At 39.7% G+C, this 16,345-nt stretch overlaps 1 protein-coding gene across 1 annotated transcript; it reads right to left on the bottom strand.

Annotated features, from left to right (window-relative positions):
• Window positions 1–10,923: 10,923 nt before the first annotated feature.
• On the bottom strand, window positions 10,924–12,265 carry LOC103585628 (nucleoporin NUP53-like). The gene is given in 2 exon segments (XM_008566640.1): window positions 10,924–11,377; window positions 11,641–12,265. Coding segments are annotated over 2 exon segments (984 nt in total). The 3' UTR covers window positions 10,924–11,018.
• Window positions 12,266–16,345: the final 4,080 nt, after the last annotated feature.

The raw sequence follows: 16,345 nt of genomic DNA, 5'->3' as shown, positions 1-16,345 counted from the left end.
CTCCCGCGCCTCGCTCAGCCAGTGAGCGGGAACCGGTCTGTATGTGGGATCCTAACCCTCGGGCGGGAGCGCCGCCGCGCTTCCCAAGCGGCGCACTATCCAGTGCGCCACTGGGCCGGCCCCTACCCCAGCATTTTTTAAACAGCAGGGCAAAACCATGTAAAGTCTTGACTCTCATAAAGGAAAAGAGAGAGAGGAAAAGAAGGAGAAAGGAAAAGGAGAAGGGAAGGGAAAAGCAAGGAATGGGATATAGAAAATATCAATGGGTTTCACATAGTGAAGGTAAGTAATGTTTCATAAAATGGTTGTTTCCATTTTCCATATGTGTTCACATAAACACACACGATACACACTTATATGTGTATTTCTCTGTTTGTGTGCTGGGTTGTGATGTGAAATGTATTTTTAGTGTGGGTCTTGATCAAAAAAGTTTAAAGCGATTGCACAGTACCAATGAATTTTGTGGGTTTTTAGGGCTCCAGCAATTTCTTCCTCTTGAAGAAAGGTTCTTAATCTTCAAATCTTGAAAGGAAATTTTGAGAGGAAGTTTTTAAAGAAAAGGATGACTTGCAAATCACCTCCTTCCTGATCTGTCCGTCCTTCCTTCTTTCAGGCAGACACAGGTAGCCTCCTGAAGGCATTTGCTCTAAGTAATGGCAAATTGCTGGAGAAGTCAGGTCTATAATGTATATATTGTTGCTTCTGATAGCTCTGTAATTCCAGGTCAAGTTATGGTTCTTTAACAAATAGGTCAAAAATTCCAAGGTGAAAAATTCAAGAGTGTAACAAAATAACATGCAAGAGGTGGCAAAAAACATATTCTATTTTGTTTGTATTTTTATCAGTCAGGTCTCTAATTTGATTGGTTGCCAGCTTTTGAAGTGACCAAGTTTAGTTTTTACAAAGCAACCAGGAGAGTCTAAGAGCCATCAGTCCTAAATCACATGTGCTGCCTGGTAATAATGCATATCCCCAGATCCCACTCCAACCTACTGAATCAGAACTTTTTATGGCTGGGCCTGGGAATCTGCCTTTCAAACAAACTTCTCATGTAATTCTTTTTTTGAATTTATTTTTTAATTGAAATGAATTGATTGTACATATTTATGGGACACAGTTATATCTTAATACATGTATATAATGTGTAATGATCAAATAAGGGTAGTTAGCAAATTCATCACTGCAAAAAATTATCACCTTTGTTATAAGAATATTTGAGTTCCTCTCTTCTAACCATTTGTGAACATACAATAAGTTATTAATTATAGGTTTCTAGCACTACTGTATACCACTGGCACTTATCTTCCTTATCTAGCTTTGTAGTTTTGTGTCCATTAACCAACCTCTCACTATCCCCCTCCCCTCCCCTACTCAGCTTCTTGTAACCATAATTCTATTCTCTACTTCTTGAAGTTCAACTTATTATCTTTTTTAGCTTCCACATGAATGAAAACAGGTAGTATTTATCTTTCTGTGTCTGACTTTTTCATTTGACATAATGTCTTCCAGCCTCACTCACGTCACTGCAGACGACAGGGTTTCATTCTTTGGTGAGTAGTGTTCCATTGTGTATATATACAACACATTTTCTTTATACATTCATCTGTTGGTGGATAACTAGGTTGATTCCATATCTTGGCTATTGTGAATAGTGCTATAAACATGGGGGTGCAGATATCTCTTTGATATGCTAATTTCTTTTCCTTTGGATAAGTACCCAGCAGTGGGATTGATGGATCATCTGGTAGTTCTATTTTTAGATATTTGAGGAACTTCTCCATGGCTGCACGAACTTACATTCCTACCAACAGTGTACAAGAGTTCCCCTTTCTCTGCATCCTCACCAACATTTGTTATTTTCTGTCTTTTTGGTAATAGCCATTCTATCTGGCATGAGATGATACTTGTTGTGGTTTTGATTTCCACTTCTGTGATGATTAGTGATGTTGAACATTTTTTCATATAACTTTGGCTATTTGTATGTGTTATTTTTAGAAATATCTATTCAGCTTATTTGCCCATTTTTTAATCAGATTATTTGGGATTTTTTGTTGTTGAGTTGTTTAAGTTCCTTTATATTCTGGATATTAATCCCTTGTCAGATGAATAGTTTGCAAATATTTTCTCCCATTTGGTTGCTTGTTCACTCTGCTGATTGTTTCCTTTGCTGTGCAGAAGCTTTTTAGTTTGATGTAATCCCATTTGTCTATCATTGCTTTTATTGCCTGTGCTTTAGAAGTAATCTCCACAAGTTTTTTGCCTAGACCAATGTCTTGGAGTATTTCCCCTATGCTTTCTTCTAGTAGTTTTATAGTTTCAGGTCATACATTTAAGTCTGCAATCCATTTTGAGTTGATTTTGGTAAATGGTGAGAGGTAGAGGTCTATTTTCATTCTTCTGTACATGGAGATCTAGTTTTCCCAGCACAATTTATTTAAGAGGCTGTCCTTGCCCCCACTGTATGTTCTTGGTGCCTTTATGAAAGATCAGTTGACTGTAAATATATGGATTTATTTCTGGGTTCTCTATTTTGTCTCTTTGGTCTATGTGTTTGTTTTTATACCAGTACCATGCTGTTTTAGTTACTATAGCTTTGTAGTATATTTTGAAGCTAGCTATTGTAATGCCTCCAGCTTTGTGCTTTTTGCTCAGGATTGCTTTGGCTATTCAGGGTCTTTTGGGGTTCCATATGATTTTAGGATTGTTTTTCTCTATTTCTGTGATGAATGTCATTAGTATTTTGATAGGGATTGCACTGAATCAGTAGATCATTTTGGGTGGTATGGTCATTTTGACTCTTAATTCTTCCTTTTTTTTTTTTTTTTCCTTTTTGTCTTTTTTTCGTGGCCGGCAACGGATCGCAACCCTCAGTGTCGCGCCCGTACCGGACCGGGACCGGCAACAGGATTGCAACCCTCGGCGTTGCCCCCGCACCTCGCTCAGCCAGTGAGAGGCCGGTCTGTATGTGGGATCCAAACCCTTGGCGGGAGTGCCACTGCGCTTCCCAAGCGGCGCACTATAGCAGTGCACCACCGGGCCGGCCCTGACTCTTAATTCTTCTAATCCATGACCATGGAATGTCTTTCCATTTTTTTTGTGTGTTGTTTAATTTCTTTCATTAGTGTTTTGTAGTTTTCATTGTAGAGATCTTTCACCTCCTTTGTTAAATTTATTCCTAGCTATTTTATTGTTGGGGAAGCTATTGTAAATGTGATTGCTTTCTTGATTTCTTTTTCTGCTATTTTACTATTGATATATAGAAATGCTACTGATTTTTGTATGATGATTTTGTATCCTGTAACTTTACTGAATTCGTTTATCAGTTCTAAGACTTTTTGGTGGAGTCTTTCGCTGCAAGTCTTTCTATGTATAAGATCATGTTAAAAGCAAACAGGGACAATTTGACTTCCTCTTTGGATGAAATTTCCAACAATTTGGATGCCCTTTATTTCTTTCTTTTGCATAATTGCTCAGGCTAGACCTTCCATTACTATGCTGAATAGAAATGGTGAGACTGGGCATCCTTGTTTTGCTCCTGTTCTCAGAAGAAAAGCAGGATGATGTTAGCTGTGGGTTTGTCATATATGGCCTTTATTGTGTTGAGACACTTTCTTTTTTTAGATACTTTTCTAATTTGTTGAGAGTTTTTATCATGAAGGGATATTGAATTTAAGAATTTTAAGACGTAAAATTCTTTAAGTCTTAAAGAATTTTAGAATTTAAGAATTCTAGAGTAGGCCTTTGCTCTCAACAAATATCTGCTGAATGCTGGTACTTACATTATGATTGTATGTATCTATGAAAGCCTGTTGACTTCTTAACATACTTCCAAAGCAGAAGCATAATTTTATGGGTGAAACTCCCCCTATAGACCTCACCTGTACTTGTGCTCCATCTCTTCTAAATTCCAGTTTTGCTGGGCATTGCTCTCTTATTTCACATTCTTTTCCCTCTTCTTTAGTTGCAAGGAGGCTGGAGGGTGATTAAAAACTGTGCACATACAGATAGCTAGAAAATCACCTCCTTCATTTTCCCAAGCAGTGCTCTAGGCTGCTCCTTGAGACCCTGCAGGATTAAAATCCCTGACTCTACATCCTCAAAAGGAGTCTAACCTGAGCCAAAGCCACACAAGCCACACCCTTTCAAGACTTTCTTATGTCAATGATTGCACAAGCTTACCTTGTGACTGCATTAACAGCAAGGGGGGCCAGGATATTCTGTGACCTTCCAACAGGAAGCTGCTCTTTGTTCCCAGCCTTCAGTAAAATTTAATCTGTGTGCAGATTCTTTACCCCAGGTATATTTTACACAGTTTTTCCACCCCAGTCCTTTTCAGGTTCAATCTCTGTGCTATTTACCTTTCCTTTTTCTTGCTGCACTCACGGGAGTGCAATTAATTTGCTCTTTGTAGGTACCAAACTACTATTTGGGGATGAATTAGGCATGCTTGGTAGCTAGAACCGTGGATTGGACTACATTCATTTAGTCATTACTTTCTTCCAGATTATTGGTATGCCAGTGCCAAGAGCCAGCCCACTTCAAGGAGGTGAAGTTAAGGTAGGGAAATCCCCAAGGTTCATAGCAAGGACACAGCAAAGTAAAGATGTATCCCAGCCCCTTGGGGAAAAAGCCACAAGTTTCCAGGTGCCTATCAAGCTCTTTTACCTGCCTGTAATCCTGCCTGTGATGCTAATTGTCAAGCTGGGGCTGGGTCTGGAGCTCACAGACCCCTCAAACCCATTCATAGACTGGGTCACAAACACTTCACATGCCAGACTGGGTCCCCAGACCCCTCACATGCAGGTCTATGAGCTAGGTAAACAGCAAACAGGTCCTTGGAAGCTGTAGGTTGGAGAGCATGGCCATATGGGTGGACGCCCGAGGCAGACGCCAGCCAGGCCACAGCACCGTGCACACGCGCTAACTCCACTCAACACAACTTGCTTACAAAGAATGTGCTGAACCACCCCCAACTGACCCTGAGGTGAGGGGGCCTGATTAAATTATTCTATTTTCCCAACAGTGCCAAAGACTAGTTAGAGGCTGTTGCAGAGTTCTCAGGATAAGTTACACATTCTTGTAGACTGCTGTGTATAGTCAATGCCAGTATACTCTCAGACAGGACAATACCCTGCCCTCTAATTAGGTGGTCTTGGCTACCCATTTCTGATATCTTCTGTATTTCCTTCAAATCTCAGAGTCCCTTGTAAGAAACATCCAACAGCCCCTTGCTTGTTTTTCTTTTCTCAATGAATGCAAGAAAATCCAGGTTTAGGAAAACATGAATCAAATGAATCATCCTGGAAAATACCATACGGTGACTAGAGATGAATTTCAGGTTAGATTGGTTAATAACTATTATAATTCTCAAGCACTAGGTAAGAGTTAACGGAAGCAATAAAATGAGTTTTGCCAGGTCAAAATGAGTTCTAGCCACTAGGCAATAAATTTTTACCCAGCAGTGGAAAACTAGCCTGGAAATGTGTCATAATATTCAAGGCTGCTTTTAAGCACAGGGATTTTGTTGTTTTTTAAAGCATGGGATCGTGCTATTCCCACAGAAAATCTCTTGTCCTTTTCCTCCTTCTCTCTCTCTCTCTCTCTCTCTCTCTCTCTCTCTCTCTCTCTTTTATTCCCTCTCAGATTCCTACCTTCAAGAAAAACTTTTCCCTCTTTTCATTCCCACTCCCACTTCTGCTCTCTGGAATCTTAAGCAAATGGGTTTTTTTTCCTTTCCTGTTTTTTTTGCCCAAATAATCTGATTTACTACTTTACATGTCAATTTTTTTTTTTAAGTTCTAAAACATTTAAAAAATAAATGCTTATCAAAAAGTCCTGACTTTGCAGTCACAGGCATGAATTCAAACTCCGAATCATTCAGCTACAGCTGCATTACTTAACGTCTTTGAACCCTGGTTTCCTTGTTGTAGAATGAAGAAAATGATGTTTATCCGAGGCAGGTACTGCTAGTTGCCTGCCCAGTATTTATGCTAGCCTTTTTCCTACTAACAGATTTCTGATTTTGGCAATAGGCCTGGCCAAAACAAAGCAAAAACGTTTGTTCCCCTGCAGGGAGAGGTTGCTATGTGCTAAAAAAGATGTATGCAGAAGTCACGAGGTGGTGGTGTAAACACCCAGCTCGCAACTGTCCTCTGCCTTTGTTCTTCCTCTGTCTATCCTGGAAGGTGCCAACCATGTCTGGAAGTAGAACAGCCATCTCATGATCATGAAGATGAGGGCCACAAATTAAGGATGAAAGAGTGGAAAGATAGGCATCGGGGTCCCTGTACTGGCCCTGGATTGCCCAGCTTTAGTCTACTTCTTAAAATAAGTACTACGTTTGATCAAGCTGCTGTAGGTGGGTGTCTATGATGTTCAGCTGAATACAATCCTTAACTGACAAACTACTTCATAGATGGTGTGAAAATTGAAGATGACAAACTACTAAACCTCAGGAATGCTCATATACCTGAAGGATGGTACTTAACATATTTTGTTTAAAGCAAATATATTATGTTCCCCCTTAGATTATAAAAGAGTACATAGGAAAATTTTAACTTTTCCCGAATTCCTAAGGGCCTGATCATGCTCATTTAGTGTAAACGTCTTAACATTACTTTGAAATAGGCAGGGATAAAAATGATTTAAAAAAAAGTATTTTATTATTGCCATTGAATGTGGTGGCCTACAGTACGGCCTATTGCTATGTTTTAAGGGATGGAAATGCTGGATTGTTACTCAGTCCATTTTTGTTGTAGTGTGCCTGCCTGTGCTGCAGATGCTGGAGTTCCCACTGAAGCGGGGGTTCTGGGTGTGATTTGCATTTGGCTAATCAGATTCTCCAGCATGAGATTTGGAAAGTGGAGGTTAGAGGGAAGCCACACTTTTGCTACATCGGCTGTCTGCTGCTCCCTTTTTTCTTACATCATCAGCAAAGAGCCCATGCACCAGCTTTGTTGGCTTTGAGAGGCTGGTCTGCCTGCATTCATCTATAGGCATACACTAGCAGGTGTGGTATGGTCTGGAACTGGTAGCCATAGTGGTTTCCTGATTGACAAAGTGTTTTTAATTCTCATAGAGTCCTGATGTTAGTGGGTTTCTGATTGCAGAAGAGGCACAGCTCCTTTGATGACCTGGTTCTGGGTGTGACTTGGGGAGACTTTTCTGAAAGTTCAACCTGAGCGTGTTTCTTTAGTCCTCCCAAATATCTCATAAGCTACTGAATATTTGAGTCCCTTTCTCCTTAAATTAGAGAGAGGGTTTTGTTCCCTGCAACCAAATCCAGAGCTATAGAGCTTCTTTTAGTGTTGTTTACCAAATATTTTGAGCTTTGAGAGGCATGTTATTTTCCCATTGAAGCCGTGATTATGGAAACAGATGTTGAGATGGAGACTATCTATGTGTGTCCTTGAGTGGCCATGGTGAACAGAGCCCTTTGAAGACCCTTCCAATGGACATGGAGCACAAGTGAAAATAAACTTTTTACTTAAGCTGCTGAGATTTGAGGGAAATTTTTAGACAGGATATGTATCTTATCCTGAAAGGATACTATACTTAGGAATCTAAGAGTAGGGTGCTGCATTGATAATAAAATAAACCCTAAAAGATATGGCATTGGCTTAACAGCTGTTTAGAAGAAATCAAGGAAATTATTACTGAAGTCTGGAGAAATGTAAATCAATGTTTCCTAGAGGAGAAATATTTGGTGAAACTGCTGCCTGCAATAAATTGGAAGGCAAAAAGCATATCTAACTTCAGGGAAGAGGTTGAAAATAGATTATTATTACAGTTTATTGGTTGTTAGCTGCATTTGACAAGCTATTACAGTCATGCATTGCAAAACAACATTTCAGTCAATGACCTACCATATATACAACAGTGGTCTCATAAGATTATGATGGCTATATTGTAAAGCCCAGGTATGTTATAGGCTATACCATCTAGGTTTGTGTAAGTACACTCTGTGATGCTCACATAATAATAAAATCACCTAATGACTCATTTCTCAGAATGTATCCCTGTTGTTAAGCAAAACATGACTGTATAAGAAAGAGATATGTTAAGACTTGGTCAGTCTGGGAGAATAAACAAGAGACTAGAAACAAGAGAGTCTACAATTCAGGGATTTTTAAGGTTGGAAAAGGCAACTGCTTCTCAGCCCAAACAGTAAAAGGTAAAATTGGTGCTTTGAGCCACAAAGGCCTATTAAAACTCAACTTTGCAGTAAGGATCAGATCACTGATCTTGGATTAGGGCATGGTGCCCTGTAATTCCTTTCAGTTAGACCAAATGGCTCGAAATGACTTAAAATGGTTCAGGGGAAAAAGGGTAGCACTCATTTCTAGGCTCAGGAACCTTCAATCAGTAGGGGAGAGAGAGTCAGGAAGAGAGAAGATAACAGAGAGAGAAAGAGGGGTACTGGGGTAAGAGAGCACAGAAATATGGTAAAGAAATATGTCTAGAAAGGAAATGTGGGAGTAGGTAAAAAGTTAAAATTGTAAAATAGTTTTACTGTTAAAAGAAGCTCCAACCTGGATTAAATGATTGTGGCTATTTCAGACATAGAATGGCCCTTGGACTCGCTACCATCTATAGGCATGAAGTAGGCTGCTCAACCCCTAAGGCAGACATTCTTCAATGCCTACTTCAAAGCCAAAGGATGTCCTCCAAAGGGAGGCCCAAAGGGAGAATCCAGTAATCATGGAGATCAATGGACAGGGGAGCCTTCCCTAGGAAAGCCACATGGAGCCTATTCACGAACATTTTTCACCTTCAGGGCAGGGAGTCTAAAACTTCTGCCCGGTCTAATATTGGAATTGTTCCAGGCAATGACTGCCATGTGTTTCCTGTTCTTCTTATTTTTAATGTGAGTGTTTATTGAAGTTATCCTGACTCTATTCCACCACTGAATATTGTGGTTGTGTATGTGTGTGTGCGTGTGTGTGTGTGTGTGTTTGGGGAGGGCTGGGTCCTCTGGATCAAGAGGAGATGCACATGGACCTGTCGTAGATGCTACCTGAACATTATCCCCTGACATAAAGACTACCATGCACCATCCAGAGATCCTGGGCTTTGAGGTTGATGCCATCCTTGGGACTTTTGAGTTAACTCCCCTTAGAGGAGAGTAGGTGAATGCATTGCAGGTATAGGAAGGAGAATAAAAGAAATAGTTGATATTTGATAGGATTGCACTTCCCCTCCCCACATTTTTAAAGATAAGCATAACTATGTAACTTGCTTTAGCTAATCTAATGTGAACAGAAGTGATGTGTGTCTTTTCTGAGCACTATTCTTTTTTCTTGTGGTAAAAAACACAACAAAAAAATTACCATCCATTTTTAAGTATACAGTTAAGTAGTGTTAAGTATATCACATTCTTGTGAAACAGAGCTCCAGAACTTTTTTATCTTATAAAACTGAAACTCTATACCCATTAAATAACTTTCCCATCTCCCTTCCCCCTTCCCAGCCTCTGGTAAACACCTGTAGTGGATTGAATTATGTCCCCCCCAAAACTCACTGAAACTTGAGTTGTGTCCCCCAAGTTTTATGTATTAGAAACTTAGCCCCCACTGTGATTGTTAAGAGAGCAGGAAATCCTACTGTGGTAATTGAAAGGTGGAGCCTAGAAGAGGTGATTGGATTGTAGGACTGTGTAGTAGTGAATGGATTAAAAATGGTGGTCAGGGGCGTGGTTCTGAGGGCTTTAAAAGAGGAGAGTCTGTCTTTGTCTCTCTCTTGCTCTCTCCCTCTGCTCTCTCTGCTTCCACCATCTTGCAATGTGAGACCCCTGGGTCACTGTCACCACCACCAGATGGATTTTGGACTTCCTAGCTTCAGAAACTGTAAGGAATAAATTTCATTTTTCTTTATAAATCATCCAGTTCTGTGTATTTTGTTACAAGCACGAGAAACAGAATAAGACACCACCATTCTACTATCTATGAATTTGACTACTCTAGGTCCTTAATATAAGTGGAATCATACAGTATTTGTCTTTTTTTGACTGGCTTATTTCACTTAGCATTATGTCCTCAAGGTTCATCCATGTTGTAGCATTTGACAGGATTTCTTTCCTTTTTAAGGCTGAATAATATTTCATTGCATGAATACATTTTGTTTATTAATTCATTTGTCAATGGATATTTGGGTTGCTTCTACCTCTCAGCTATTGCGAATAGTGCTGCTATGCTGAGCATTGTGATTAAGAGCCAGCGTATGATTCACCATGTTTCCTTTTTCCTGCTGCCATGAGCAAGGAAGCACATGTCAAGATGAGCCTCTCTCAGCCTGGGTCACTGAATTATTAAAACGAGCAGAGCTTTCTGCTGATCCAAGATGGACACGTAGAGTGAGTGAGAAATAAACATGTAGGTTGTTGTAAGCCACTGAGATTTTGTGGTCCTTTTTTTTCCCCAGGGAAAACTGATAAGGTTTTCACTTCTGAAATTATTTATTTATTTATTTTTTCAATACATATAATAGACAAAGTTTATTATTAAGAAACTTTAGTAGTAGGTTTCTAAAAAGAATGTTTTGATTTTAGAATACTGAAAGATGACAATCCATGACAGGACATATAGTAACTACAATATTAAAATATTAAATACTATCTAAATTAAAAGACCATAATTCAAATTGCTAATTATAATCTCTGTGTCTTGGTAGAAGTGCCTGTAGGTTCCCTTCATGAAATTCACCCCACGTTCTCATGAAGACTACGAAGCATCACCACAAATTATTTAATTTACAGTAATTAATGCTGAGTTTTCTTTGTGCTTAAGCATGCACAATTACAGGGATTTTAAGTTTTCTTTAAAATGTATCTCAAGCATCTCTTAAAGTGCAAGCTACGAATAGGCTTTATCCTTAACGAAAAAGGTTTCTAAAAGAAGTATGAGCTAGCTATCCGATACTGCCAAGAGTGGTTATAAAACTAACCAAAGGAAACCGGCAGTACTCTGCTAACTCTTTTAGTGTAGCAACCTCCTCCTTGGTAGTTCTTAGCTCTTATTATACTACCAGCCGAACATGTACTCCATTGCTTTAGATACAAGACTTTCATCTTTTTTTGGCGTTTGTCTGTCAGAAATAACCTGATAGTCACTAGTAGAAGCTTTGTATGCTGTAGCAAGAGGTCTCATGGTAGAAATCCTAGGAGTACTTCCAGGTTGTGTTGGTGTACCTAAGGTTCTGATCGGTGGTGTAAAGGCTAGAGATGGAGATGATAAAGCACATCTGTCACTGTTTTCCATAACACTTTTATCAATACATGGTTTTACACCAATCATAATGGATTCACCAAAAATTCTCCCATCTTTGCTTAAGGCTTTCCGGGCCTGCAGTTTAGACTGATAACGAATATGCATCCAATTTCCTGTGTTAGACATCCCATGTTTTTTTTTTTTTCCTTTTTGTCTTTTTTCATGACCGGCAACGGATCGCAACCCTCAGTGTCACACCCGTACCAGACCGGGACCGGCCACGGGATCGCAACCCTCGGTGTTGCTCCCGCCCCTCGGTGTTGCTCCCGCCCCTCGCTCAGCCAGCGAGCGGCCGGTCTGTATGTGGGATCCGAACCCTCGGCGGGAGCGCCACCGCGCTTCCCAAGCGGCGCACTATAGCAGTGCGCCACCGGGCCAGCCCCAGACATCACATGTTTTAAGATATTCCCATATTGTGCAAATTGTAATAATATATAGGAAGCAGATGCTTGAGGAAACCCAAACACAGCCCCCCAAGTGTCATCGAGGTGATCTTCAGAAGTCAGAGAATCTCCTTGAGTATAAAAAGGATCCAACTGGGCAGGAGATAATGTCGTCTTTCGTGGTTGACCAATATTTGCTGGACTAAACATACTTTGCCCTGTCCCAGGAGTAGTAGTTGTAACCCCAACAAGAGGACTCTGCATTACTGCAATGTTTGGCTGTCTTCTTGAAGTTAAAGGTGTTGACCCAAGTCCTGGGCTGGAAATGTCATCGTATATACTTCTAACTGGTGGAGCTCCACTTTTATCTTTATGAGCTGGTACAACTGGTTGTGGTGGTGACCCACCTGCGAGTAAAGGTGATCTCATTTCCATTACTCCTACTGAAGGGCCACTAATTGATTGAGGTTGTGGAGTCACTGGAGCTGGCAAATCCCCCATTAAAAATCCAGGTAAGAACTGGGCATTAACTCCTGGTTTTGGCTATGTGGGTGAACCCAGCATCATTGGTTCAGATCCCAGCGTGGGCACCTGGGGTTCCACAGCAAAGGCTGCCATCGTGGCTGCAACTACACTTAATCTCCGGACCTTCCCAATTTTCGAAAATGGCGGAAACTCCCACTTCTGAAATTATAATTTGACTCTTCCAAAGTTTGCAGAGAAGGACTTTGGTCAGAGACTCCCATAATGGGAAGGCTGCTATATTTGAGCCCTGTACTTCCCTTGTGTTCCCTCAGTTACACCTTCTTCTTGAAGTTTGTTTGTTTGTTTGGTGGCCATGGCCATACCCATGGCTGCTGCTGCTTCTTTAGCTGGCTGAAGCCTAGAGAAATCCCAAATCCCCTTTTCTCATTCCCTAGTGTTTATCTTGTTTTTTACATTGTATTTTGGATTGGCAACTTCATTGCACCCTGTGTATTTGATAGGATTGGGTTGGGCCATAAGCATCAAAACCCCCCAAAAAACAGTGGCTGAAAAAAATAGAAGTTAATTTTTTCCCTCACATTAAAAACACAGGGTTGATATGGTGGGTCCATGACCAACTGGATCACAGTCTCCTATCTCATTACCCTGTCACTCTTATTATGCACTTTATATATTTTGGTCAAAAATACCTGATACACCTTTATTCCCAATATGTGCATTTTAGCCAGCAGAAAGGATAAAAGAGAGAAATGCCCTCTCTTTAAGGCAACTTTCAGAAGCTGCATATATCACTTCCATGTACATCCCATGGTAGAATTTAGTTACATCAGACCCATCAAAGGAACCTGGGAAATATGGTCTTTATTCTAGGCAGTAATAGTCCCAGCTTTTAGTAAATAACATGGAAATTCTTCTTTTGAAGAAGAGAAAAGCTGATATTAAAGTATAAGTAGGTATGGTAGGCAGTATAATTGTCCCCCAAAGATATTCACCTCAATTCCCAGAATATTCCTGTGACTATATTACCTTCCATGGCAAAAAGGATTTTGTGATGTGATTAAGGTTAGGACCGTGAGAAGGGGAGAGCATCCTGGATTATCCAGGTGGGCCCAATCTAATAATATGGTTTCTTAAAAGCAGAGAATTTTTCCCAGGTGTGGTCAGAAGGGAGCTATGACTATAGAAAGAGGGTTAGAAAGAGGTACATGTGAAAGGACTTGACCCACCGTTGCTGGCTTTGAAGATGAAGAAAGCAGACCATGAGCCAAGGGATGTAGGAGGCCTTTAGAAACTGGAGAAGGCAAGGGAACAGATTTCCCCTATAAACCCAGCTGCCCTCAATCTCAGCCCAGTGAAATCCATGTCGAACTTCTAACCTACAGAACTGAAAGATAATAAATTTTTATTGTTTTAAGCCACTAAGTTTAGGGTAATTTGTTATGGCAGCAATAGAAAACTATTATACTAGCAGTCTCAGCCACAATGCTCCCCTTTGGCCACCCAAATATCTGTATACTCTTTTCACGTCTAGAACAGACTCACCTTCTATCCAAGAGAGAAACCCCTCAGATTCCATCCATCTCTTCCAGTTAGTGTCCAGCTCAAAGTCTAAGACCTCCAGGAAATATTCAGTCCTTTCTATCAGGTCTGGATGTTGCCAAATTATCTGCTCCCCAAACACCTAATATACTACAGTGGGGTAGAAAACACTCATTCTCTAGCTCCAACTTCCTTGACTGGCGTATCTGGCAGCCTCGATGGATTTCCCATGCCCGCTCTCCCTCCTACCTCCTGCCTCCTGCCTCTGCCTTCCGGGAATTTCTTCCTTGTTCTGCATCCTCCAGGGCCAATCTGAAGGGGGCGCTGAAGAGTTCATCCTATTTGGAAGCTGCCGAACTTTGGCATCCCACTCTTTCTCGTATGGGTTTGAGTGCCCAAGGATTGCTTTGGAGGTTGAAAACACTTCTGGATTTTCCAAGTTTGCAGTTTCTTCAGCAATATACTTTTCACAAACATTTGGTAGGCCTCCAATGTATTTACTTTCAGTCAGTTCCATTTGCAATTAACAATAGCCAGGTCTTGTCTAAACATAATTTTTAAGTCTAGGATTATTCTTTTAAATAATGGCCTCTATACTTGTCCTATCCCTCCCCCTCAAGAAAATGATGGCTACCTCAAGGGCTCATGAAACAATAGAGTTGGGGTAAGAAGAAAATACTTTTATTCTGATATTTGCTGCTGGACTAACCCTCATTGTCTGACTGATAATTTTTAATAGAAATTGGTTAAAAAATTAAGACTTGGGGCCACAGTCTTATCTCCAGATATGACTGTTGATGCAGCGCATACCACCTTTCTCAGCCCTCCGAAACTCCCCATTAACAACCTTTTGTCAAATCAGTTTTCAAGCTGCAGGCAGATATCCTGCTCTTAGCTGAACTATATTCCTTTCTTTCTCTGCTTTCACACTGTTCCATTCTAACCTGAGTTTATCTTTTTTTTATACAACTTTGCTGAAGGTCAGGAAACATCCAATATACACCTATATTCTCAATCTTTCCTATCTTTTTCCCCACCTGTCAAGATGTCCTTGGTCACTTTACTATCACATATTTGCCACAGAATGACACGGATCACCAGTTTTCCACTTTGCTTATGTTTTACTGTCCAATCCCTTGCTGGTACAAGAGCCCCTTACTTCAGGCAAATGATCACTGATCATAACACACAACCTCGGAAAGATACATGCTCTGCCTAGCTCCAGGCCTCTATAACCTGTGCGCCACACAGGGTCATAGCACAAGGACATTAGAAACTAGAGCTCCTCCCTAGATCTTTCATCTAGACTGGCATTTTACACTAGTGTGTCTAACATCCCTTCCTGGACCGAAGATAAGAGTCTCTAATGAGGCTTCACTTCTGCTTTTAATCCTAAGAGGAAACTTTAAGAAATTTTAGTTTAAAGGTAAGGATCAACTGACTACATAAGAAGGATTTAAAGAGCTTTAGCCCTACAATCTGAGAATCATATTGTCCCCAGTGTTGTGGCCCATTTGTAAAAACTTCATTTTGGCTACTTTCCCTATACGGAGATCCCCTTCAGAGTAAATTGCCACCAGTAGCTAGAGAAAAATTGGGTAAACTAAAAAAATAACTTTTACAAAGACAGAGAGCTACTGAATGCAAAAATGTCTAAAAGAACTAAATTCAAGAGGGGACAAACCCTAGAAATTTATATAAATACATAAAAATGATAGCAATGTAATCAAACTTTTGAAAACTCACTAAAAGTGTCATTTTCCAGCAAAAGTATGATATTGAAAAATTAATTCCTTAAAATTATTTTTAGTAAACTTAAGATGTATTTCATATGAGAATATCATTTTAATTTAGTTACTAGATATTTTTTCAGATATTGTTCACATCTTTCTTTTTAGGACTTGACATGACTAATAATGGATTAAATAATATTTTTGTTGAGTTAAATAAAATGTAAACTATTTTTATTTAATTATCAAAACCTAACTCACGTGCACAAACATGGGGAACAAATGTAAACAGCATCCACAAGGCCCACAGCAACCCATTGCCATGTACAGGCCAATTCTCAAAATATGACTTTGAGATCGAGCAATTGAGCAAGAGAAGATTCTCGATTCACAGCCATCTGTGTGTCCCAGTTTTGTAGCATTAATATGGCATGCATTTTGTGTACCTTCCATGAATTTGGTGTCAATGCTGTTTGTGATATGCCAGAAAAACCCAAAACTCAACAAGTGGAAGTAAATATTAAAAAATAAGATTTTTATCAGGTAGGGTTGAGCTTTGGTGGGCCACACATATTATTGTAATATCAAGATTTAAAAAAAATTCCGCAATAAATAATTTTTGCCACACTGGGTGCGGTGTGCCTCCACTGAGAATGCATAATGTAAATGAACTTCAGCCACTGATAGGAAATATTTATAAAATTAATGTTTTGATTATTTGCAAGAAATATATGTCCGCAATAAATAATTTTTGCCACACTGGGTGCGGTGTGCCTCCACTGAGAATGCATAATGTAAATGAAGTTCAGCCACTGATAGGAAATATTTATAAAATTAATGTTTTGATTATTTGCAAGAAATATATGTTTTTCCTTGAATTACATAATTTAATTTTTTTTGCCTTCTTTTTTTTTTTTTTTTTTTTTTTTTTTTTTTTTTTTTT

Source organism: Galeopterus variegatus, unplaced genomic scaffold (assembly GCF_000696425.1).
Source record: "Galeopterus variegatus unplaced genomic scaffold, G_variegatus-3.0.2 Scaffold259, whole genome shotgun sequence".
Taxonomy (NCBI): Eukaryota; Metazoa; Chordata; class Mammalia; order Dermoptera; family Cynocephalidae; genus Galeopterus; species Galeopterus variegatus.
Note: the sequence above shows the minus strand (reverse complement) of the source record. Positions and strands in the feature narration are given on the sequence as shown.